Source organism: Anolis carolinensis, unplaced genomic scaffold (assembly GCF_035594765.1).
Source record: "Anolis carolinensis isolate JA03-04 unplaced genomic scaffold, rAnoCar3.1.pri scaffold_8, whole genome shotgun sequence".
Classification (NCBI taxonomy): Eukaryota; Metazoa; Chordata; class Lepidosauria; order Squamata; family Dactyloidae; genus Anolis; species Anolis carolinensis.
In genome coordinates, this window is record NW_026943819.1 from 2,025,399 (window position 1) to 2,051,117 (window position 25,719).

The 25,719-nt window shown below is 42.5% G+C and overlaps 1 protein-coding gene across 1 annotated transcript in view; it reads left to right on the forward strand.

Moving 5' to 3' along the window:
- The window catches only part of sik2 (salt inducible kinase 2), a 61,449-nt gene that overhangs the window by 5,893 nt on the left and 29,837 nt on the right, over positions 1–25,719 (forward strand). The window contains exons 2-4 of the mRNA XM_062960787.1: positions 4,374–4,490; positions 7,198–7,261; positions 18,099–18,260. Coding sequence (XP_062816857.1) covers positions 4,374–4,490; positions 7,198–7,261; positions 18,099–18,260 — 343 coding nt within the window. The remainder of the gene's footprint in view (positions 1–4,373; positions 4,491–7,197; positions 7,262–18,098; positions 18,261–25,719) is intronic.

Sequence of the window (25,719 nt, forward strand, 5' to 3'; positions counted from 1 at the left end):
GTTTGAGGTCTGGATGACACGGCAAACAGCAACCGAACAAAAGCTTCCCAACTCTGTCTGGTTGTGAATTAGAGGGAGAAGGGTATGAACCCAGGGCTTGCTATGTCTTGTCCCTCTTTGTTTGCTCTTAGTAAACTTTAGAGCTGAAGAGCTGGGGTAGTAAGTAGCATACTCTACTTGAAACATTTGAGCGTCTCGAAATCCCATTGTCTCAGTCAGAAGGTTCATAAATTATGTGAGTTCTCCTTCAAAAACAACTGATAATAGGCATCAGATGCTTTAATGTGACAAGCAGTCGCTACCACATTATTTTCACTTATCTACGTACTAAATCAAAGACCTTGTAGCATATCTCTTGTTCAAAGACACCAGTGTTGGATCCCCCTTTGGGGGCTTCAGAAGGAGGAGTGTGTTCCTCATTTCAATTTGCCTTACTCCTTTTTTATTTGTCCCAATTGTTGACCATCGTCGTGTCTTGAGGTTTAGGCTTATTTGGCCGTGTGCCGACACCTGAAAACCACGCTGTGGATGTGCTGATTCTTTGGTCCACAACTCCAGAAGGTTTTGGGGGAGGATATGACTTTGTGGGGAAGTTGTCTTGCAAAGCCACACATGACTCCACTTTATTACCCCAACCCCTGCTTTCTGTTCTTCTTCTCTTTTCATGCCGCATCACGTAGCCATATATGTTAGAAGCTGTTACTTAGGTAGGCATTTGAAACCAGTCTCCATATCAAGTTCATACAGTATATTTTGAAGAGTATAAAAACCACTTGAATTGGGATGTTGCTTGCAAACACTTAGTTACTTGGTCAGTAATGCCCATTCTTTGCTTTATGACAGTCTGCTTCCTTCTGTATGTGTGTGCCACCATTTTTAGACATAGTGGTTTCTTAGAGACAGGTAATTGTGCAGAAATATTTGTCCATAATGTATAATAATAATAATAATAATCTGTCAGAGGAATAGGGTAGACTATATTCACTTCAGTGGGAAAGGATAAATAGAACTGGGCATGATGCATTTAGTGAAATTAGGTGCTGCAATAGTTTTTTAAAAATCTGAATTGTATAGAAAACCTAACACGATGGTCCTGTGGAAAAAGGGCACAAACACCAAGTATTGGTACAAAGTGTTCCCTAGAAAAGGATGTGACTGTGACGACTGGTATTGCATTTACACTTCCAGAGACAGTCTCTTTGGAAGCTGGCTCTACCCAAAATGCTTTGGCATTAATTTAGGATCTTGTTCCCGAAGCTGAGGAAATTATGTGGAAGCCATTAAAGTGCACATCCTCAGATTTGCTGTGAAATGCCTGACTTACTGGGAACTGGATTTCTTGGAACCGCATAGCTTGAAGACCTTCAGTTGAAATAATTTATTTCGTCATTGTTTGGAAAGGTTATATGAAGATAGCTGTCACGTGCAGAGAGCAAGGGAGCAGCGGAAAACTGGAGTGACACTGTGAAACTGGAAGCAAGTTTACAGCAGAACTGCTCCTGTCTCTTGACATGGTGTCTGTCTTTGGGGTGTTCTGAATTGGTAGCCTTAGCCACAGGTGAATGCTGTAAGACGAATATATTGCATTGTTGAGATACAAAATAATGGAATTAACTAGCAGAGTATAACTAGTTGGAACCCCCAGGGCTACATCTACTCCCTTTCAGTTTCAGCTAGACCATTTAAAAATGTATTTTCCAATTTAGTTTCCATTACAGCAGCTTTATCCCACCTGCATTTTCTTGCATTCTTCTGAATTGAGGCCAAAACCTGTGGTTGCTTCTTTGGTAGTTAACTATCAGAGGCAACGCTGATGGAATTGTTCCAAAAGTGTGTAGACAGTCTATGTTTCGCAATACAGTAGAGTTGGAAGGACAACAATTTGGTCTCCTTACAAATGTTCCGGTCCTCAAACACCCTCTGCTCTTACTGCACAAAGCTGAACATATAAATGCCACAGTTTTCCTAATAGGCATATATAAGTACCTGAGGATTTGTTTTCCACGTAAACAGGAGCTGATTCCAAAAGAACGAAGGCTAATGTTTTGAGTTCATCTTTAAAGTTCATAGTTTGCAGCAAGCCGTAGACAGTTTATGGCTAAATTTTTGCAACCATTTTGAGTTTGTCTTTATAATTCATAGTCTACCTTTTTTCAACAATTGCCTTCAGTTTTTCACATGGAATTGCATCTGCCTTTTCATGCACAGCTTTCCCAAATAGAAATTATTTTGGACCAGAGAACAGCATTGCAAAATTAAGGGAAATGAAGAAACCAAAGGCTCTAAGTTTTTGGCCTATGAATCAGTTGAGAAAATGTGTATTAGGTTAGCTTTTATGAAAATGCATGCCAATGTAAATTCCATCAATTTCCACATGAAACTTGGTGGGGGGACCATTGTTGCTGCTTATAACCCTGGTTTTCCTACTGATGGACAATTCGTTGCCATGGCTATGAATGAAGAATAATATCCTAGAATTGCTGGATAGGGCAGCTGAATTATCTTCAGATGCGTTCAGTACTTTTTCGCAGGGGCTCATCCTAGTCTCATGACAGCGGTGGCCCTATTTCTATTGTGTGCCGTGCGATGTACCCATAGCCCTGCTGCTGTATTGTCTTGGGCCTGTATTATTTATTGATCTATAATACATCATACTTTTGTGAACTGTTGTGGGTCAGGGTTCAACTAGAAATGCCAGGCAGAAAAAAGGCTAGTATTTGAGTACTCCAGCCGACAAGGACACATGCTTTGTTTGAATGTTTTCATGGCTCCCTGTGAACTACTGCCTTGATATCTTTGCTTTTTGCAATGGAGGCAAGGGCTTGCATACACATCATTATGCGCAGTGCCCTTGGTGAATGGCGCGCAAGGTGCCTGGGCCGGATAAGAACGCCTTCCCTAGTAAAATGTGTATCTTCTCATGATTCAGTTGGCTTTCCCTATTCTTTAAATTAAAAGCTGAGCTAATCTTAATGATATATTATGACGCTTTCGCAGGTTGGTTATCTGTTGGGTAAACAAAGGAAGTATGTGCTTTATTCTTCTACAAAAGGGTATTGATTTGCACCTTTCTTAATGTGCACTTGATCTTATTACAGAGAAGAAATGCGCCTCGAAGTAGCTTTTTACAGGTGTGGGGCCTTGAGCCCTTAAATATATATATAGACAGCCTTGAAGTTGTTGGAATTAGCAACACTTCAGACTTATGGCAGAGGAGGGAACCTTTCTCAATTCTGTCACATCTGGATAATAGTCCACCTGCAGATCCCATTTTCCTGTTGTGGCTGACTAGCTTCTGTGGATCTTCCCAGTAAATAAAAAGGGTCTTTCCATGGAACATTGGAAGAGGCTCAAAGATCTGCTTGGACCGCATCACCACTTGGAAAATATCCCCTGAAAAAAAAAAGAGATCCTCATTCTCAAATATGAGAAAAGCCTTCTGTCCCCAGAGTGACCAGCCACAAACCAGACCTTGTTGGCACACAGTGCCTGCTTGCTTGTTTTTCCCAGCCATCGATCTTCAGAAATGTCCTCTTGACATTTTATAGTCTTCCTGGCTAGTAATTACCTGATTACTAGCCACTTGCAAGCGTGGCCTGACTTGTTTTGAAGCCATCTAGGTTGGCAGCCCTCACTATGTATTGCTGAGGGCAGTTCCATCAATTTTAACTGTGAGCTGTACAAAGAAGCACTTCGTTTCGCAGTTTTGCAATTCACCTCGATTGATGCCTCTCCTAGATGCCAATTCACCTAGATGCCTCTCCTCCACAATCAAAGAGTATGGTATGCTATTCCGAAGCTTGGTCAGATAATATGGTAAATATCATTAGAAGGAACCAAGGCATTCATGAAAGGGAGTGTATAAAAAGGTGTATTAAAAGGGAGTGTAACACCAACATAGAAGAGTTGAAGCATCCATTGACAATTTTCTTTTCAATGACATTTTTTGGTCTTGCGCTGTTTTTTAGGCTTGGCACACATAATAGCGAATTGCGGGGGGGTGGAGTTAGGTATTTTATTTTCTATAAAATACCAGTGCCCTAAAGAATGCACAATGATCGCATAGGATCCCTGAGGATTTTTAAATCAGGGATTATTACATTTATGAATTTTGCTAGTAGGAGCAAAGTAGGAGCTATTTTGAGATTCATAAAGACCCCTTTTCCCCATGATAATTAACTCTTCCTGAGACCACTGCGACCCCCACCAATGACTGATCAAAACCCAACTAGGCACACAGAGCCCCCATGACCCACTCTAGATCAATATGCCCAACTTTGAATACTGGTGGGTTTTGAGGAGAATTGGTTTGCATAATCTGGTTTGGGAACATTAACTCAAAATCCCCTTTGTGTGCATTTATTTCATCCCAGGTGGCGATAAAGATTATTGACAAGTCTCAGCTGGATTCTGTGAACCTGGAGAAGATTTATCGCGAAGTGCAGATCATGAAAATGCTGGATCATCCACACATCATCAAGCTTTATCAGGTCTGTAGCCATCCTTCCTCTCAAGTTGGTGGAGATCGAGCTTCTTGCCCCATAAAGTTGTGTCAATTTGTCTAACTTCTCTTGATTCCAGCTCTTGTGTAGTCACCCATTCAGGTTTTACACACCTGAAAGTGTGTAAAGTTTGTTTGTGCTCAATTCTGTGTAGTTGTTGACATCTGAATAGCTTTCAAGGATTCATAAATTGCCAGAGGTGGTAGATGTCCATTGGCGTGAACTGTATAACAAGAAATTATCTATGTACACAGATCTGATCATGATGATTTGGTCTTGCTACCCTTCCCTCTATTCTTTTTATTGGAAAGGGCATGCTTTAGGTCTGTTTGATACTATGAAGATCAGAGGAAACAAAGTAATTATCTTGGGGTTTTTTCCCCCCAGTGTTGTTATTTTTGTTTTCTTTGTCTACTCTAAAAGTAGCAAAGAAGTTGCTTACAGTTGCTGTGAGTTTTCCAGACTATATGGCCGTATTCCAGGAGCATTCTCTCTTGACGTTTCGCCCACATCTATGGCAGGCATCCTCAGAGGTTGTGAGGTCTGTTTGAAACTACGCCAGTGGGGTTTATATATCTGTGGAATAACGTCCAGGGTGGGAGAAAGAATTCTTGTCTGTTTGAGGCAAGCATGAATGTTGAAACTGGCCACCTTGATTAGCATTGCAGCTTCAAAGCCTGGCTGCTTCCTGCCTAGGGGATCCTTTGTTGGGAGGCCCTGGTTGGTTCCTGTCTTGAATTCCCCTGTTTTCTGAGTGTTGCTCTTTATTCGTCTTGATTCTGGTACTTTTTAGTACTGGTAACCAGTATAAAAATACTGGCTCTTCCTCCCACCCTGGACATTGTTCCACTGATATATAAACCCCACTTGGCTAGTTTCCAACAGACCTCACAAACTCTGAGGATGCCTGCCATGGATGTGGGCGAAACATCAGGAGAGAATGATTCTGGAACATGGCCATATAGTCTGGAAAACCAACCCAGTGATTCCAGCAACAACACAAAGCCCACACAGCTTTATTTTCACATAGCAAGAAACTCTGGCTCAGTTCATGCTGAATTTTTCAAAGTCTGAACTCACGGAGGAACCTAGCTCTAAAGGTATCAGCCGTTATTCAACAGTCATTCGTGATTAAACCCAAATCTCGTCCCAGTCTCGCTCTTTGGGTGTTCTAACAAGCATGGAGCTTGTGGAATCAATGAAACTTCCTTTCTCACGGAGTCCTGTTGGTTTTCCAATTTCCAGTTTAAGAGGAAAGTTCTGCGGCTGCCGGTTCAGAAGTGCAGCTCACAGTTCAGCCAATTAAATAGTGTTGAGCAGTGAACCTCAAAGGTAGTATAAAGCTTGGAGCGTGAGTTTTCTAATTTACGGGGTTTATGCCAAGTTGTGTGGTTGAATTGGAAAAACGTGTGTGTGTGTGTGTGTGTTTAGAGGTGCCTAAGTTTGTATGGCTGACTTTATACAAGTTTCTTTTTCTCTTGTCCTGAATACTAAGAGGGCGGAGGAAAACATCCCTCTTTCATGACTCAGTTGTTTTTCTCTCTTAGTCAGACACGGCTTGAGAGATTGATTGGGTTGCTCATGCCTCTTGTGGAACCTAAGGGCCCGTGTGTCCTATAAATATAAACTAGGATGAAATGTCAGTGTCGTTGCTTCCCCCCATTGGATTCGTGCCTTTTTGTTTGCTGAATTCTGAGAATTCTTGCTGAATTTCCTGGTGTTTTTAGAGTCATGCACCTCCGCTGCTTCCTTGATCAAAGCCACAAAAGGTGTCGCTGGGTTTGAAACTCTTTGCCTGTAATAAAAGGATGCAAACATTTTTCTAAATTGGAGTAAAGGAAAGAGTTATTAGCAAAAACAGCACAGCAATTGAATTCCTTCCTCTGGAAATGTTTCCACCAATAGTCACCTTAAACCTGCCTTGAATGGGGGTGTTCTTTAAATATGAAGTAACCCTTTTGGGGGGACATGCATGATACATGTTACAACTGTTACATAAACCAAATGTGTGTTGAATAATTACATACAGTAGAGTCCCGCTTATCCGACTTCCACTTCGATCTCATGACTTCTCGGTCAGTAGTGATTTATTGCAGCTGGCTACTAACCAGCTGTGACACAGCCTGGCCCTAGATGCAAGTCAGTACAGTAAATATGCATTAGATTCGAATAAATACAGTATCTTTTTCTTTCAATACTCTTTATACATTTTGGATAATCCTAATTTCCTTCCAGCAAAGGGAACCAGTTGGCAAATGCTGGACAAAAAGAATCAAATATAGGGCTATTGACAAACAAGAGAGAAGCTTGCGGAAATGGCAAACAAATTCAAAACAAAGCAACACCGAGAAGAAAACGGCTCAAATAAAATACAGGAGCAAACCACCATGATTCTGATACTTTGTGGGTGACTTCTCCCAGTTCAGCATCCTTCGTGTCTGTTTCTCCAAAATGTCAAGTGTTGGCTCGGAACCTTTTGCCTACGTTTTGCAATTATTCCTGGAAAACGTAAATTTCTCTTACTCTTTGTTTAGAGAAGCTTGATCGTAAACCCGTTAAGTAAACAGCGGCGGTGAAGCTTTTAGTGGCTACTTGTGATGTGTTTGGGGACAAAGTAGAAAAAGGAGTTTCTAGGAATTGCTTCTTTCCCCTCTTTTTGCCCAGTTCAACTAATGTGTGGCTTCTCTGTCCACAGGTGATGGAGACCAAGAGTATGTTGTACCTGGTGACGGAATATGCCAAAAATGGAGAAATATTCGGTAAGCCATCTCACAGTAAAAATAGCTTGCTAGCTTATTTTGATGACGGCGTGCTCTGAATTATTTGGGGATTGTTTTGATTTTAAACGTGGAAGATTTATATCTGCTTTATGCTGCACCCAGTGTTTCCTTCAGGCATAATAAAGCAATAGCTAATTCAACTTTTAAGAAATCCTTGCTGTGCTGGTTCCTTAAATGTAAGGAAGGATAGAGAAGAATATGGGAAAATGCAGTTAAGAGGGTCATATTCTGTTCAGTTAGTTGCTTGAGGGAGCGGTTGAGGTCTTTAGAAAAAGGCTTTCTGAACCATGGTTTGAACCTGTTTTAATCTCTTTAATCCAGCCATCTTGGGCGGTGGCTGAACACGATAAGGCTTTGAATACCTTCCAGGATTTGCGGCTCTTCTGGTTTTTTTGCAAAGCAAAGCAGATGATCAGCCGTAGAAACATCTTCATACATCACATGTTTTGGGCACATGTTGTATCATGGTATCTGCAGACCTGTTGGTTAAATGATGGAGTGGTATCTTTAAAATCCTGCAAGTTGGCTCTCTATATCCATAGATGCTGCATCAACGCATTCAACCTTGGTTGTGCCATTTTGTATTAGGGGCACTATTTCCCTACATTGCTGTATATAATGCGGCTTGAGCATCCCCAGATTTTGGCATCTATAGGGGAACCAAACCCGATTGGAGACCAAAGACCCACGTGTTTTAATTTGGGAGGAGAGGATGTTCCAGGATAAAGCAGTGACATCAGAGTCATGGCCTAATTGTTGAAATGTTTGAAAACCAGTGCCCGAGGCCCCATCGACACTGCCTTCTAATCCAGTGTCTGAATCCAGATGATCTGCTTTGAGCTGGATTTATATGGAAATGTAGACTCGTATAATTCAGTTCAAAGCAGATAATATAGATTTAAAAATTGGATTATATGGCTGTGTAATGTAAATTAATCACACCAATTTCTGTATAATGTGGAGTTATGTGTTCGGGGGGGGGGGGGGGACAGACTATGGGGTGAGCCCACTGTATGTTTCATATCTTACTGTTTTTACTTTGCGTCTCTCGCTGCCTCTCAAATCGTTCATGGGGGTAGTTTGGGAAACTCAATGCCTTGATGCTGGGACAATCCGTACTTCCCATGTCCCCAAGTGTGAAATTTGAGCAATCCTCTGTTGTTCCCTCTCAGACGCGGCGCGTCTCTCTCCAGCGTTTGCAGAGATGTCTCCTGAGAGGAAATGCAGGAATGAGGGCACCAACCTGCGTGCGAGGACAAAACCAACACTCTTCTGTTCATTATCACTTTATCTTTTCCCACAGCAATTGTTTTTGGGCTGTATCCATGTCATGTAGATGAGGCTTCCTGTAATTCACCGGCTGCTTTGCTTGAGATGGCTAATTATCGTTAGCATTCTAGATAGCAATCCATGTCTACATTGCCAAAGGCAGCATGGATTTGGAGACTACACACAAACACACAGACAGACACTTAAATATATATATTTATACAGACACATATACCTACAGGTAGACATGCAGAGGTCCAGATAAGGTTGAAATCTGCCTTGATCTTTATGTTGTATTCCAGCCTGCACCTGAGTTGTCAAGTGAGCCTGAGGTTGGGCCTGTTCAAACTTCACCCATAATATTATTATACTTACGAAATGAATTTACAAGCCATTTGTAGTAATAGGAGCTATTTTAGAAAGTGGTTGTTTCCCTCTTATGTACAAATGAGGAAATTCTAAACAAAATGCATCAATGGTTGTTCATAGAATCATAGAATTGAAAGAGACTGCAAGGGTCATCTAGTTCAGTCCCCTGCCATACATGTGTTGTTGCTGCTGCTGCTGCTGCTGTTGTTGTTATCCCGCACTTTTTTCCCAGGACTGGGGCCTAAAGCAATCTTAGAAGTGTTCAAATTGCAAATAGCTAAATAAATCAGTTTAAAAACCATTCAAGTAAAACACAGTTTAAAAAAATTGAAAAAGCTAGAAGCAATTCAACTCAAACAGTTGTCACAAGACCAAGTGCTGGGCGCAGCAGAGGTGACTTTCACGAAAACGTTCCTCAACAATAGGTCTGAAAGATCGTATGTTTGTGTAAGTCATGGCTTAAGCACATTGCGGTTACATCATCCAGGAACAGAACGCAGACCGGCATTCATTCCTGAAACCTGGCTTCAGGTCTGGAACGGCCTGCTTGCTAATCTGGGTGAGATATTCTACGAAGGGGAAAGCGACACTGAAGCAGTTAAGGGGAAAATCTTGCTGAAGTCTCTGCCTCTAGTATAAATGATAGACCGTCAGTGTTGATTTTTCAGTATTTTTGGGTGGAGGAAAGACTCTTTTGACAGAAAACTGACTGGAGCTAAATTCATGCTGGAGGAGAGGGCTTTAGGGATTGGCGAACGGAGGAGGTGGAGATGCCAGGAGGCAATGCCCTCCTGTTTGCTTAATGCCTCTGCTTTAGAGCAAGCCTTGCTGAACTGGCAGCAGTCCTGAACATGTTTGTCTGTGCTGTATTTTTGCTCTGGGAGCTTATCATTGAACTGTACCTTGCGGCGTCCTGGGTGTTGGTCAACCAGATGTGCACGAGAATGTTTTATAAGAGCCCCAAAGCAAGCCTGCTATTGATAACGAAAGCTGGCAAAGAAAATCAAACTCCCTTGTGCCGCTGAAGGGCTTCCTCCTCTTATTGATGCCAACCAAATTATTTAGCTGGATTCTTAACCCAACAAGCTATAACATTGAACCCTTTTTAAAACTATGCCTTTCAGTACCCAGCTGGGTGTCAGCACCCCATTTCTTGGCTGCACGTAGACATTCTGTATGCAGGCAAAGTGAGATTTCAACAGCAGCAGCTTTTGCTTATCTAAGATACTGTTTTCAGTGACCTCCTTGCCCTCTCCTGTACCTGAAGTGTTTTAAAAGCTTTATAAACGTACTTCAAATATTCAGTCAGCAGGACATAAAAGGAATAAGCTCTGGGGCAGTTATCAGACCTCTCCATCAGAGATTGGTTGTTTCTGTTTGAAGAACACTCCTACAAATCAATGCTGGGTGTCCTTACACATTTTCTTGGATGTTCACAACTGCAAGTGTACCTTTTGACCTACGGTGGTCTCGTCGATGTTACGTAAGGATACTCAGGAGTAGTTTTGCCCGTTCCTTCTTTGGAAACATAGACTACAGCATTTGGCATTCGCTGCTGGTCTTTCATCCAAGGACTAACCAACACTGGCCCTGCTTAGCTTCCAAGATCTGGTGCTTTTGTAAAAAAAAGCTTTAGAAATACCTGTTGGGAAAAAATCAGAATGGTCGATTTGTGCTTAATTTCTGTTAGGTCATGTGTTTGGAAATACCAGCCCGTTCCAAGTTCTTCCACATGTTTTACCTCCAAATAAGGAACATACTGCTGAGAGCGGGACAGGAAGCCACTTCGCTTCCAAGCGAAAGGCCTCTTGATTCCAGCAATTGTTTTGCTCAAGTCTGAGGAGGTTTCCAGATTTCTACTGAATTGCCCTGAGCAATTGGAGAAGGCGAAACGTGTCTGTAACGCGAGTGTCAGAGGATAGGCGTAGCTTACTAATATCTGGAAAGCGAAGGAGGATGTAGTTGCTGCTTTTTGAGTGTAAAGTTAAGGATTATTGATGTGAACCATAGTATATAACTGGGGGTGGAGTGCTTCCTTGAAAGGGCCAAGTCTTTTGAGAGCGCTCTAGGTTGGACTACTGCAACGCACTCTCCGTAGGGCTGCCTTTGAAGACTGTTCAGAAGGCTTGCTTAGTATTGAATGGCGGGGTTTGTGGGAGCTAAATAAAAGTTTTCCATCACATTATGACTGGTTTGGTGTACCTGTATTGACTCCCTGTTCATTTCTGAGCTAGTTTAAAGGCTGGGCTGTAGCACAGCTGGGAAATCACCAGCAGTAATAAGATCTACCAACTGAAAGGTGGCCAGTTCGAAGCCCGGTCAGGGTGAGCACCCGACCGTCAAGCCCAGCTTACTGTTTACCCTAAGCAGTTTGAAAACAGCTTAGAGTTGTAAGTAGAGAAATTAGGTACCGCAAATTGTGGGGGCGGTATTTTACGGTACCATAAAGAACAAGACCAGAAATGAGGTGACCAAAAGGAAGGGGGAAGGAAGAAGTTCTGATGGCTCTTCATCATAGTGAACGGGGCAACAGCACCCCACTGTGACTGAATCCGAGCTCAATCTCCAAGGCACCAAAAACTGGACTTCAAGACAACATACCTCCTTTCTGTCTGTTCTTAAGCGGCCGAGGGGAAAAAGGAAAGGGCCTGAGGCTGTTAGGAATGGTGGGAGTTGGAGTCCAAAACACCTGGAGGGCGCAAGTTGGCCCATAACTGCACTAAAGCCTATTTCTATGACTCTGTTTCTGTGACACAAGAAGAGTTATTGGCCCTTTCCATTGGAGTTTCCCCTGGCTGTATATAATGGGAAACTAGTCCTGAGACTTGGTCTTGCAATATCCCTAATAAGCAAGTCATCGTCCCTGGAGAGAAAGCTGCAGCTTAAATTATTATCTTGAAGTCGGCTCTTCCAAATCTCCTTAGAGCAAGGTCCAGCTGGTGTGTCGTGTAGAATAGCCGTCTGTCATCAGAACCAACGAGTTGCCTTCTGCTTCAAATCCTAGACATCCAGCATCTCTATTTTCTCCTGGATTTGTGTCAGCGACTGAAAAGCACCAATAGCCACACTTTGACCATCTTGAGTTAGTGCAGCTTTATAACGATGTCTTGACACTAATTATAATCAACAAGGCCCATCGTTGAAAGGGCTGTCTGTCATAAAACTGTCAGTCTCTACTGTGCCGTCTGTGGCCGCTAGTTTATATTTATTCATACAAGAATAATGTGTTGTTTTATTTCATAATGTCTTTATTATCTCTCAGTTCAAAGACGTTCACAGCAGCTCAAAACATAAAACAGTCCACAATAATCATCAGATTAGATGAGAACCGAAACAGAACTTCATAGGTTAGAATAAAGGCTCATAAAGGAATTAAGGGAGAAAATGAATGAAATGAAAAGATTGTAACAGTGCATCTGAACACCAGTAATGAAAGAGCCAGGAAGAAACCTTAGTGCTATTACAGATGACATACAGTTTCTTGCCAATATGTGGTCCTCTGGTGGTGGATCCTCGCCAATATGTGGTCTTTAGGTATGGATCCTCGCCAATATGTGGACCTGTAGATATGGATCCTCACCAATATGTTGTCATCCTGAAATGGATCCTTGCCAATATGTGGTCTTCTAGAGATGGATCCTCACCAATATGTAGCCTTCTAGAGTTGGATCCTTGCCAACATGTGGTCCTCTAGAGATGGATCCTCGCCAATATGTGGTCCTCTGGAGATGGATCCTTTCCAATATGCCATCTTCTAGAGATGGATCCTCACCAATATGTGGTCCTCTAGATATGGATCCTTGCCAACATGTGGTCCTCTAAGGATGGATCCTTGCCAACATGTGGTCCTCTGGAGATGGATCTCGTCAATATGTGGTCCTCTGGAGATGGATTCTCACCAATATGTGGTCCTCTAGATATGGATCCTTGCCAACATGTGGTCCTCTAGGGATGGATCCTTGCCAACATGTGGTCCTCTGGAGATGGATTCTCACCAATATCTGGTCCTCTGGAGATGGATTGAGAGAAAAGTCCAGTACTTTCCACTGAGGAGGCAGGTTTTGCCCTGACGGGGCATTGTTTTTCAAAGCCTTGCCTTTGCTTTGAGGGATTTGTTGGTGTTCACGGAATCAATATTCTTTGATAGAGAATTGTGGACGTAGCTCTTGTGCATCTTCTTAGTGGGGAAATGAGTTTCCCGACTCATTTCTTGGCTCTTGCGTCCTTTGATGTAAATGCGCGCCTGACACATTAAGCACTCTTTGTATTTTCCCCAGAGAGACAGAAGGGACGTCCTGATTGGGAAAAAGGAAAAAGATGTGGGGTGCAGGGACAGATGCGTTTCTGACAGACTGTCAATGAACTAATCCGGTCAGAATTGGCTTGCTTTTGCCGGGGGCTTCCCAAACCTGTCGCTATTGAGAAATTAAATTTTCTAGGCCATCTCCATTCGGCCTGCTGCAATTGCATAACCAGTTTGACTGAAATCCGTAAGTAAAACCATTAATCAGATCTTACGACGAGATTATTACAAACAGGAGCAGGCCTTGCATCCATCATTACATCATCTCCTTTTGTTTACATTTTAAAAAGCAAAAGCTTTGACCTCCGCCAAGCGAATTCAGCTGAGCTTTGCGCTTAGGAATTGCTCATTCCTATCACAGCATTAGTAGCTCGCCAGTGTCAATCAAGTATATTATGCAGCATTGTTTGTATGTTCATTTTTCTGCTTTGGTGGGGAGGGACCTCAGTTCTTTCCACTGAAAGATCTCCCCAAGTGCTTCTGGATGACTGAGCACATTTTAAAAAATGGAATTCAGAGTCCATTTTACTGTGTGTTTATACAGAATCATGAATGACAGTCCGAAACCACCCTTGGGTTTCACATGTCATTCTTCACTGCTCCATTGATATTAGAATTAGCAGTGGACACCCAGCTTGCCTCCTTTGCAGGATCTGAATCAAACCCTATCCTAGCAACCCAAGCTAGTGAAAAAGGAGCAACAAGCCTCTCTTAGAGAACTCGCTGAGCATCAGAGATGGAAGCAATCCTGAATTTGAGATTCACTTTGGCTCGGTCAGGCCACATCTCCTTTGGAGTAAAGGCGATTGTTGACATTTCTAAGCCAAAGAGCTGACATTGTCTGTAGATACCTCCAGTCTTCCAGCCAGGGCAGTACGTATTGATATACTCACATTTGCATGTTTTCAAACAGCTTGGTTGGCAGAAGCTGGGGCTAACAGTGGGAGCTCACCCTGCTCCGCGGATTCAAACTGCCGACCTTCCGATCAGCAAGGTCAGGAGCTCAGCAGTTTAACCTTCTGAGCCACTGCAGCCATTTAACTCATACATTCCCCAGTAAGCTTTTTTTTCCTTCCAAAGTTTCCACAGAGATGCCAGACATAATTATAATTAACACGCACAATCTCTAGAAAATAACTCCTGCAGATTGTAATGGAAGCCACAAAGTCTTGTGACTTCTTTCAAACTGACAAATGAATTACCCTGTGTAACACGATTTTTGTTCCTGGGTTATAAAAGTCCTTTCGTAATTGGTTTGATCACAAAAACCTGGAAAAAGTTGATTAAACTGGCAAAACTTTGTGTTTTGCGGGAGGGACATCCTGCAGCACATTTTGCTATAGTTTATCAATGCATATGCCATAGAGTCTCAGCTGATTCAACCCAGCTTGTGCAGCCACGAAAACAAAGTTTCTGGAGCAGAACTACAATGTAGAATAATAATAATAATAATATTAAGGATACAAAAATAAAGCTATAATAATAATAATAATTATTATTATTATTATTATTATTATTATAGCTTTATTTTTGTATCCTGCCTCCGTCTCCTCGAATCGGGGCAGCTTAAATGGGGACAAGACTGGTCAAACATGGGTTAAAAAGATATTCAGTAATTTAAAACATTATATCACATAAAACCACATAAAACATATCAGCAGCAGTTTAGAATCTGAATAATAGTAAATACTGGAAATTCAGAGGGTCTGGGTTTCAAAGCTAGTACTGCACAATAAAGAGGAAATAATACTTTCAAACCAGGAACAGATTTTTTTTCAAATTTTGTGTTATTCTTGACGCTTTAGAGGACTCTGGCGTCCTTTTTTCCCCTCTGAGCCCACTTCCTCTTTGGCGTCCCCATTCCTTCAAGCCTCCTTACGTGTGTGTGGCTACATACACACCAGCTGACGTCAACCTGTAAGGCAGGATCACACTCCAAGCACCGGCTGACATGGATTGAAATGCATGAAAGCCGAAGCCGTCCGAAACGCATGAGTCTTGTCAGGTGCCCACAAGGCTCTGGGTTTTGCTGCAACGTGGCTGCTCGTGGGGAAACGGGTTGAATGGGAATCCCTCCCAGACAGAATGGGCCACCTTTTTCATCTCATCCGCTTGTTCCTGTTAGAGAGAATATTTGCACAAAGCCAGAGAGAGAGAGAGAGAGAGAATAACAAAATAAGGACGACGTGTCCCAGATTCCTACCGATCCAAAACAAATGTCTCGCCTTTCCTTTACGGCCTTTCTCTCTTCATACTAACACCAACAATCACCGTCTGTCGTGTTCCTTCTTTGAAATCTGCCTGTCCTCTGCTCCCCAGATTCCCTCTGTTGCCAAGGTGTTTGCTATATAGTGCAAAAGCACTATGGTTATCCTCTATCTCAGTGTTGGCAGCTGTCTGTCCATCTTTTCTTCGTCTCTGGAATCATGCACCTCTTGCGCTTATTCTATTGCTCTGCCCTGTATTTCTAACATTCTTGAAGCAGCACTTTCATGACTTTGCAGCAGGAAATGGGCCAACTTGGGTTCTCGGTGTTTTGGACTTCAACTCCCAGAATTCCTAACAGCTCCAGGCTCTTTCCTTTCCCCCCTCAGCTGCTTAAGTGTCATGAAAGTATGCATGTCTGAAAAGAGTGTTACCAACATGGAAAGTTTGGACAGCTCTGGCATAAACTGAAAAAGAGGCATGAGCAAGAGAAACCCTTTGCGGAGAAGAATGCTGACAGTTTGATATTCTGGAAAACCCCGTTAGGAAACAACTGAGATTCCAGAGCCATGCAGTCATGGCCATTCTTCCTGCTAAATATACCCTTCTGAGAAAGCCAAATGTCTACCAGCAAAATGCCCCAGGGCTTTGAGCTGAAAGTTTGTCATTCCCTTCCCATGTCTGCTAATACTTGGTTAGCGTAACCCTCGGGCCCTTGGTCGCGATTCCTTCCTTCCTTCCTTCCTTCCTTCCTTCCTTCCTTCCTTCCTTCCTTCCTTCCTTCCAAGGAGCGCTCTACGTCTCCCTTCCGATTCCCAAGCCGCCTACTTTGGGACGGAGGCAGTTAAACGTCCAGCGCAGCGGCTTATCTGTCAAGGAGTGGGTCGTGGCGGATTTCAGCCCTGATTCCTTGTGGGTTTTGTGCTAGCCAAGTTCCCCTCATTACGTTCTGATCATAAACAAACAGCTTAACTGGTCCTGTAAATTAGATTTGTTCTTTTGACAATTTTATGTGCTGCTGAAATATTGCCAGAGGAGAATGTTTGTTCCTTCTCTCGGTATATTAAGCTTCAATTATTGCGTGTTCCAAGATGTAGAAGGTTGTTTTTCTCTGCTGCTCCTTTTCCCCTCCAGCGATGTGGGGATTACGGTCTCCGGCCGTCATCCGTCACATCGGAAAGCAGACTTCCTCCAGTAATTAATAAGTCTGCAATCATCTCTATGCCGAGAACAACCAAGGCCTTGAGGGTAAGGGGTGTAATGTAATTGCAGCTTAGAAGGGTGCATTGAGAGTTGTTCCTTGATTCACTGAAAGTGTGGGCCGGTTTGTACTATGCCTCTGGATGATCTTGAATGAGTCACACTCTCTCAGCCTCTGAAAAGGCCAAGGCAACCCCCAATTAAGACACACAATAACAACAAAATACTGTGCCAGTGGGGCAATGGGTTAAAAACTTTTGTCAGCAATATTTTCAATTGGTCATGGGAGTTCTGGGTACCAGGTTTGGTTCAATTCCATCATTGGTGGAGTTCAAAGTGCTCTTTGATTGTGGGTGAACTATAAATCCCAGCAACTTCAACTCCCAAATGACAAAATCACCCCCCACCCAACTTCACCAGTATTCAAATTTGAGCGTATCGGGTATTTGTGCCAAATTTGGTCCAGTGAATGAAAATACATCTTGCATATCAAATATTTACATTAGGATTCATAACAGTAGCAAACGACAGTTCTGAAGTAGCAACGAAAATAATTGTATGTGGGGGGTAACCACAAAATGAAGAATTGTATTAAGGGGTCACAGCATTAGGAAGGTGGAGAACCACTGTTGTAGGTGAAGAGAACAACGTTGATATCTGTACTACCATGTTTCCCCGAAAATAAGACAGTGTCTTATATTAATTTTTGCTGCCAAAGATGCACTAGGTCATATTTTCAGAGGATGTCTTATTTTTCCATGAAGAAGAATTCACATTTATTGTTGATAAAAATGAACATTTATTATATACTGTACAGTAGTAGTTGTTATAACTAGACAAACTGTGAATCCTATAAATCTTTTCTTGTTACTACCATTATTTCCATGTACAACATCTATGGTATGTACATTTACCAATCCTGCATGCTCTGGTGTTCTCTTTGGCGGGCATGCTTCCAAACCAACACTTTACTAGGTCTTACTTTTGGGGGAGGCCTTATATTTAGCAATTCAGCAGAACCTCTACTAGGTCTTATTTTCAGGGGATGTCTTATTTTTTGGGAAAGAGGGGAAACATTCGGGACTATAAGTATCATGAAGGATGGGTGAAATGTTGAGACTCTAGTAAGGTCGATGGCATTTATTCTTGTTCTTTCTGCCTACCTTTGATGCATGTTTGAAATAATAATAATAATAATAATAATAATAATAATTTATTTATTTATTTTTATACCCTGCCTCCATCTCCCCGAAGGGACTTGGGGCGGCTCATATGGGGGCAAGCCCAGGTAATCGTAATAAAACAAAATAAAATACATACATAACGCACATCGTCGACAGTAAAAATTAAAACAGAATAAAAACACATTTATACACAATGGCATAGTAAAAATAGTAAAATAGTTTTTAAAAATGGCATAGTAGAAATTGATAGGCTCTCCTTGTGATTATTCTTTCTTCCTTTCCACAGATTACCTTGCGAACCACGGCCGCTTGAGCGAGTCGGAGGCCAGGCGTAAGTTCTGGCAAATCCTCTCTGCGGTGGAATACTGTCACAGCCGGAAGATTGTGCACCGTGACCTCAAAGCCGAAAACCTCCTGCTTGATAACAACATGAATATTAAAATTGCAGGTATCCCAATCTCTTTTTTCCCTTTTGAGCTGTGGCCTGGGTTGAGATGGTCAGTTTAACCCTGGAATGGGCTAACTTGGGCCCTCCAGGTGTTTTGGACTCCAACTCCCACCGTTCCTAACAGCCTCAGGCCTCTTGCTTTTCCTCCTCGGCCGCTTAAGCGGCCGAGGGGAAAAAGCAAGAGGCCTGAGGCTGTTAGGAACGGTGGGAGTTGGGGTCCAAAACACCCGGAGGGCCCAAATTGACCTATGCCGGGTTTATCCTGTTTGCATTGCACTTAATTCAGAATATTTGGCACAGCCCCTCTTACGTTTCTTCCTTTTCTCTTTTTTAGAAAATGACACTGATTTGGGAGGTTTTACCCATTTTTTCGTGAGTGTGTGTGTCGTGACAACAGATTAGCGCTGCCAGATGTGCAGGTTACAATCAAATTAATCAAATAATTCTCCAGTATTAAAGGAGGCGCTCGAAATGGAAGCTCTCCGGTTTATTTTAGCACGCTTGGTTTAGTTTTAATTACAAATTTAGACACAGCAGATGTTCCTTGCAATGGGATAATTTTCTTTTCTTTTTTTGGTCCTCGGTATAATAAGAAAAAACTCCTTGGATTCTCAGAGCAGATTTTCAAAACCAAGGGATGCTCAGACGTGGAACATTTTGAAGCAGCTGAGCCTGCTTGGAGTAAAAAAAAAAAAGTCTGGTAGAGTTGCTGTGAGTTTTTCCGGGCTGTGGAAATTGTCCAGATGCTTGTGGATTTCAATGGCTTCTCTGTGTAGCCTGACATGGTGGTTGTGAGAGTGGTCCAGCATTTCTGTGTTCTCAGATAATAGGCTGTGACAGTAAATAAAGAACAACACTCAGAAGACAGGGGAATTCCAGACAAGAAACAATCAGGGCCGGTTAACACCTCCCAACAAAGGATTCCTCCAGGCAGGAAGCAGCCAGGCATTGAAGCTGCAAGGCTATTCCATGCTAATCAGGGTGGCCAGCTGTAGCATTCACACTTGCCTCCAACAGACAGAGTTCTTTCTCCCACCCTGGATATTATTCCACAGATATATAAACCCTACTTGCCTAGTTTCAAACAGACCTCACAACCTCTGAGGATGCCTGCCATAGATGTGAGCAAAACGTCAGGAGAGAATGCTTCTGGAATGTGGCCCGGAAAACTCACAGCAACCTAGTGATTCTGGCCATGAAAGCCTTCGACAACACAACTCTTCCAGACTTTTTCAAGCTCCACAAAAGACATACTGGGAGGGATGCAAATATAAGGCATCTCAGCCTTTCCTAATACTAATACTACTACTACTACTAATAATAATAATAATTATTATTATTAGGCCACCATACTGGGATCTGCGCACATCATCCAAAAATACATCACTCAGTCCTAAACACTTGGGAAGTGTTCGACTTGTGCTTTTGTGATATGAAATCCAGCAGATCTATCTTGTTTGCTGTGTCATACTATGTCATTGTGTCAATAATATAATAATAACAACAACAACAACTTTATTTTTATACCCTGCCCCCATCTCCCCAGAGGGACTCGGGCGGCTTACATGGGGCCAGGTGGTTACAGACAATGTAAAAGACATAACAATATATAAACAATTCAATAAAACATAAGAATCAGCATATAAGAACAGCTACTGCAAGGCAGGAAGGAAGGCAGGCAGGCAAACTGCAGTCAGTTCTGCTTGTTGCAAACATCCCTCTTCTCGAATGCAAGAATCGCTCTGGAAAATGAATAGTGCTGGAATCAAACGCTCCCTGGAAACGGGAACATAATGACTTGCGCTGGTACAGAGGAAACGCGCACACGGCTTGGCCCATCTATTGATGAGTGTTACGGAGGGGTTTCTCCCTTCCTTTCGAAATCATTCCCTGCTTTACAGTTGGCAAACAGTGCGCTCAGGACACCCGTGCCAATAAATCCCACGTGATCGATGTTGGGCAGGGGGAATGGGTTGCCAGTGATGTATTGAGCAACAGTTTAGTGAAAATCAATGGGCGATAAAGCGCTGGAGCACTAAATCTTAAGACTGAAAGATTTGGAGGAAAGTACGACTCAACGTTTCTGCAGTCAACACCAATAGCTGCTTATGAGGATCTCGGAACATGTTTTTCATTTACAGGAAAAAAAAATCTTTTTTCTTTTTTTTTGCTGGTTTACCTTTGCAGTAAATTAGATCACGAACAGACAAAGCAGAGCTTGTGAGCAGTCTTTTCCTGATGCGTTCCCTTAGAATACCTCTGACCTTTTCCTTCCCTGCTGTGATGAGTTATACATTGGAAAGCAGAAGCTGGGAAAGGGGAAGTGTTTCTGTTTCTCATCGTATATGGTTTGCAGTTCGAGCTAAAATGGGTTTATGTACACAGGTCATCCTTTTGAAAATCTCTTGAGGGCAGGAAAGAAAAAAGAGGGGAAAAGACAAGCTTAAAGCTCTAACTCTTTGAGTACCTTAAGCAGTAACATTGTGCAGTTCGGACTCTCTTTGTAGCATGAGCTGTTTTTAACGTGAGTCAGTTTGGTTTGAGAATCAAGTCATAAATGCTTCTGGCATCCTTTTGGGCAGATGTACTCAGTCATCCTTATCTCCTTGTATTCTCCCCCATATTGTGCTGCAAATAGTTGAACTATGGAATTAGTTGGCATACAAATGGTTGCAAATTTGGATAGTTTTGAAAAGGGGAGGATCATTGACCTGTACCCGAGATGATTATGTGCCACATCCACCATGAGAGTCAGCATAATGTGGAGCTGGCCACTGCATGGACAAAACGCGGGACTGGATAGGCCTTGGTCTGATCTTGCTGCAAACACGGAGGATATTTTTGTCTGCAATGACGCAACTGGTGCTCGTTGTCCTCTGTCTCCTCTAAGATGACATCATGGGTGAAGAAATCACCATTGGAAATCTGTGTACTCAGTCACAGTGTCCTAAATGCTCACAGCTTGTCTTGGGTTAAGGTTGCATTGATGAGGAAACCTGCTTTTCCTTGATGAGCATCCTTGGTTTTACTTCTTCCAATAATCCTATGAGATAAATTTTCCAGGAAGTCATAAACCCAAGTGCTGAGGTGCGTCCCAGGATTTAAATCCAACACTTCTTTCACTCTGTCATTATTTTAATTCATTAATACATTACTGTATATATTCGAGTATAAGCCTAGTTTTTCAGCCCTTTTTTAGGACTGAAAAAAAACCCTCTTCGGCTTATACTCGGGTGAGGGTCCTGGTGGGCTTATATTCAGGTTGGCTTATACTCAAGTATATATGGTATATTTATTATTGTTCTCTATTATTATTGGTATTGTTACATTTATTATTTTACTCTATTAATTATTATTATTATTACATTTATTATTTTACTTTATTATTGTAGTTACTTTTACATTTATTTTACTCTATTTTTATTATTATAACATTTATTATTATTATTACATTTATTATTTCACTCTATTATTATTAAAAGGATACATAAGCACATTTACATTGAAGAAGATGAAAATAATGATTTAATCAGAGTTGAACAGTCATATCTTAAATTACAGTTTGATGTAAAGATTCAAAAACATTTAAACTACTGATGCCTCAATTAATTTAATTTTATTGGTTTCTCGGCTTATACTGGAGTCAATGTTTTCCCAGTTGTTTTGTGGTAAAATTAGGTGCCTCGGCTTATATTCGGATCGGCTTATACTTGAGTATATACGGTAATTAAATTATGCCCTGACTTTTTTCCCATCTCTGAGACTCAAGGCAAGACTCTGAGACTTGAGTTAGCAACAGTTACTGGTGAAAAGCACAGATTAGGTATAGCAAGCAAACAGTTCAGAACTGGAGGCCTGTTTAAAGCAAAAGGTCTTTTCCTGCGGGCAAAAATAGATCAAAGAGGGAGACCAACCGAGACTTCCTTTTTGGAGACTCATATGGTACTGAGTTATTTCTCTCTCCAAAAGAATATTCCTCTGACTGGATTGTGCAGTGTTTTGTGGGGCATCTGGAGGCCTCTATAAAGAGGGGAACTGTCTCCCACAATCCTCCGAAAATGAGAAGGCTGTTTCCTTTGCTTCCTTGAGACCTTTTGGGGAAAGGAAAAGGTGATGCAGGCCAGAGCTGATGATTGTAATTGCAGTCCTTTGCGGCCTCCGGAGATGCTCTTTTGTGCGCTCCTGGCTCGTTCCCGAAAGTCTGTGTCAGCCTCTTGAAAGGTCAGGAAGGGCAAAGCCCAGCGGAGATGCGGGCACAAAAGGGCGATGCTTGGCAGAGCAGAGGTTCCCTGGGATTTGATGGCATTTGGGTGGTTCGATGGAAAGTAGGTGCGGGAGACTGTTATTCTGAAAGCGTGGACAGGCAGCCTTGTTCCCCCCGCTTTTCTTTTCCTCTGCCGGTGGACTGTGTTACTCGCATTGACGTCAGAGGCCGGCAGTCGGTGATCAGTATTCAGCCCCTGCGGCGGGTCAGGTTTATTCCTCCCTCCCTCCTTCCCTCTTTCCCTCTCCTACCTTTCCTTATATCTGCACCTCTCCCTGCCATGAATGCGTTGCTCTCATTACCTAATAACAAAAGAGCCACGCATCTCTCCTGTGACGCCAAGGAAGGTGGCTTGCGATAGCGCCCAGATCCCCTTTCATAAATGACTCTCAGTTTACATCATTTGCTCTTTTTTTCTTGGATCAAAGTTCCCCCCTTCCTCGTGCAGTCCAGGGAAGACCCTTTTAAAAAAATCCCAAGTTTTGTGTAGACAAAGCTGGTGTGTTTAGTATTTTCAGAAAGCAGTTGAGGCAGAAAGATAGACCAAGGCCTATGGAAAGCTGCCTTAATACTACTCCAAACCAATTGCCCCAACTTTCCTAACAACAGCCTCATTCTTTTAATTGTTACTCCAACAGCAGGGATTTATCTGGGGGAATTCTGCTCCATCGCTCAACATTTTCCTTCAGTCTCCAAATTTGTCACATTGCAAAGAGTGAAACATGGACAATCATTTACACCTGAAAGAGCCCTGTTTGCTGTGCTGGCCTTCCCGTGAGAACCTTGTTTTGTCCCATTTCTTCAGGTGCTCCGATGTATTTCTAAATATTCGACTGAAGATTTAAGTCTCTGCAATGCTAGATGTTCAAGGTTCATGTTGGAGGGGTAGGATTCCTGAAGAGCAGTGACCTCACCTTCCTGGTTATCCTGTTGGGTTCTTATCTGCACTGTTTCTAAGAAGATAATATAGATATTTTGCAGTGCACCTTAAATGAATAGTTGTGTACAAGTCTGTGCAGAAAGGAAAAACACCCTAAGAGACAAGCAGTTCCCTATTTACATTTGATAACGTTCTGACATTCCACACAAAGGATTAAAAATAATAGACAGTAAACAAGCTGCGTGGTACTTGTATTTCAGGTACATTTTTGCTGGTGTCATGAAGAGATCATCCAAATATGTGGGGAGACACACCTCTCATGTCAACTCAGGCCATTTGAATTAATGGTAGATCATGGGTCCCATCTGTCTTGTAAATGTTGTGGCTAAGGTGGGGCAAGGCATAATTTCTTTTCCCAAATTATTTTCAAAAAGACATATGCTACGCCTGTGAGCTTTGGGATTGGCTCCCCAAACATTGGGTCAACCTTCACCCAGGAGATGATTTTGCCCTGAAGCCACTTCAGTCCCGAGTTTTGGCTTAATCTGCTCCCTATCTTTGGACCATACAGAGAAGCAGAGATGGCAGAAGGTGGTCTGGGAGGTCCAGGTCATGCCAAGTGAACATGGACTCTCTTTCTCCACCCAAAGGCACTATGCCCAATGCTGGAACAGAGAGACCTTGGTCCATGCCCGGGCCTCCTCTCCTCATGGCTCTCACATGCTTCTGAACAACTCAGATGGGAGATAAGGCTAAACCAACAGTCCTCTGTTTCCCACTGTTTGAAATTCAGTCATAAAACTCCCCGGACTCCACAAAGAAACTCTTCCCCACCAGAAGGCAATGGGCTCCTTGTTTTGTTAGGAATGGCTTTCTTCAAGGAGCCAGCTTGAGTTATGTACTTTGGAGTTTTTGTTATGGTTTGGTTTGGGTTGCTTTATTTTATTCTTTTTTAAGGTCAGCTCCTTTAGAGAGGCCATTAAGTGAGAAGCTAAGCCCCCTCGCTATGCTAATAGTAAGACAAATGTTATGCTGGTGAAATGCAGGTCTGCTGTGCATTCGACAGAGTAAAGTGCAGAGAGAGTTGGGAATGTGCCTCTGGGTTCAAATCAACGCCCTCTTGCACTTTTGTTTCCTCCTCCACATTAGCGGCACGGGAGACTTTCAACGGCAAAAGGGCGAGAACAGGCTGTTGCTTTCCCTCCATTGTGTCCTCATCCCCAAGGGCCTGAATTGTTCGCCTCCTCTCCGCACTGGATCCATACATTTCTGCCCTTTTAAGCTGTTCTGACTATGTAGGTAGGCATTTTAGCTGCTTTTAAGGCACCCCAGGACTTCGATGAATTAGAAGCGGAGCTGCAGAGAGGTACAGCGGGGCTGGAGTTTGCCCATTCAGATGCCAACTGGCTGTTATTCAGCTGCAGGTTCTTGGTGGGAGTGTTGAATGCCCCAGAGAGGCCTCCTCAAAGCAGAGGATAAAGTTTAGCCCCCATCAAAGAAGAATGGGGCAAGACGAGGCAAATGGAAATCTGGTCAAGGTTAAAAGCTGATCCACGCACCTTCAGAAAAGGTTCCTAAGACTTTTCCAGTCCATATTCCCCAAAGACTATGCTTTTCCACAAGCAGGGAGTACCCTTCAGTGTCGTTTCTTCAGTATCTTTAATGCTTTCAATTAAGAGCAGGCAATCAAAGACCCCCCAGAGGCATTGACTATGCAGTATTGGTCCAGGGCATGTGGCCATCACCAGGTTGCCCTTGCTTCAGCTGTTAGCCTTGCCTTTGAAACCGTGTGAGATGAGCCTCTGTTGTTGATATCCAAGAAAGCCCGAGGGCATAAGAAGCGCTCCTTCAGCCGAGGCACAGACAGTACTTCATTGTCTTCAGGAGCTCCAGTGATTCAGGCAGCCTTTCATCAAGACCCCAAGACTCAAATATATCAAATAAAATATCAAATAAAAGCAATAACAGTGTACAATACATCAATAAACAAAAACATACACCAATTATAAAATCTGAGCATTAACATAAGATATAAAAACACGCTTAATAAAACATATTAAAAACACAGAATTAAAACCAGCAAGGTTGCAGTCATAGATAAGCTAAAGTGCACATTATAAGTTGTACATTCAAGATGACAAATAAAGTGCAGTACATTCGTTTGGAGTCAGTTTGGGATGGGAGTTTCCCCCTATTCTGCCAAAGACCCCTGCCACATTTATGGCATTTTATTATCAGAGCCACATTGGTGCCTAAATGCTCCTTGCAGGCCAACAGCCAATAGCTGACAGACTAACATTTTTCCATAGAGCACT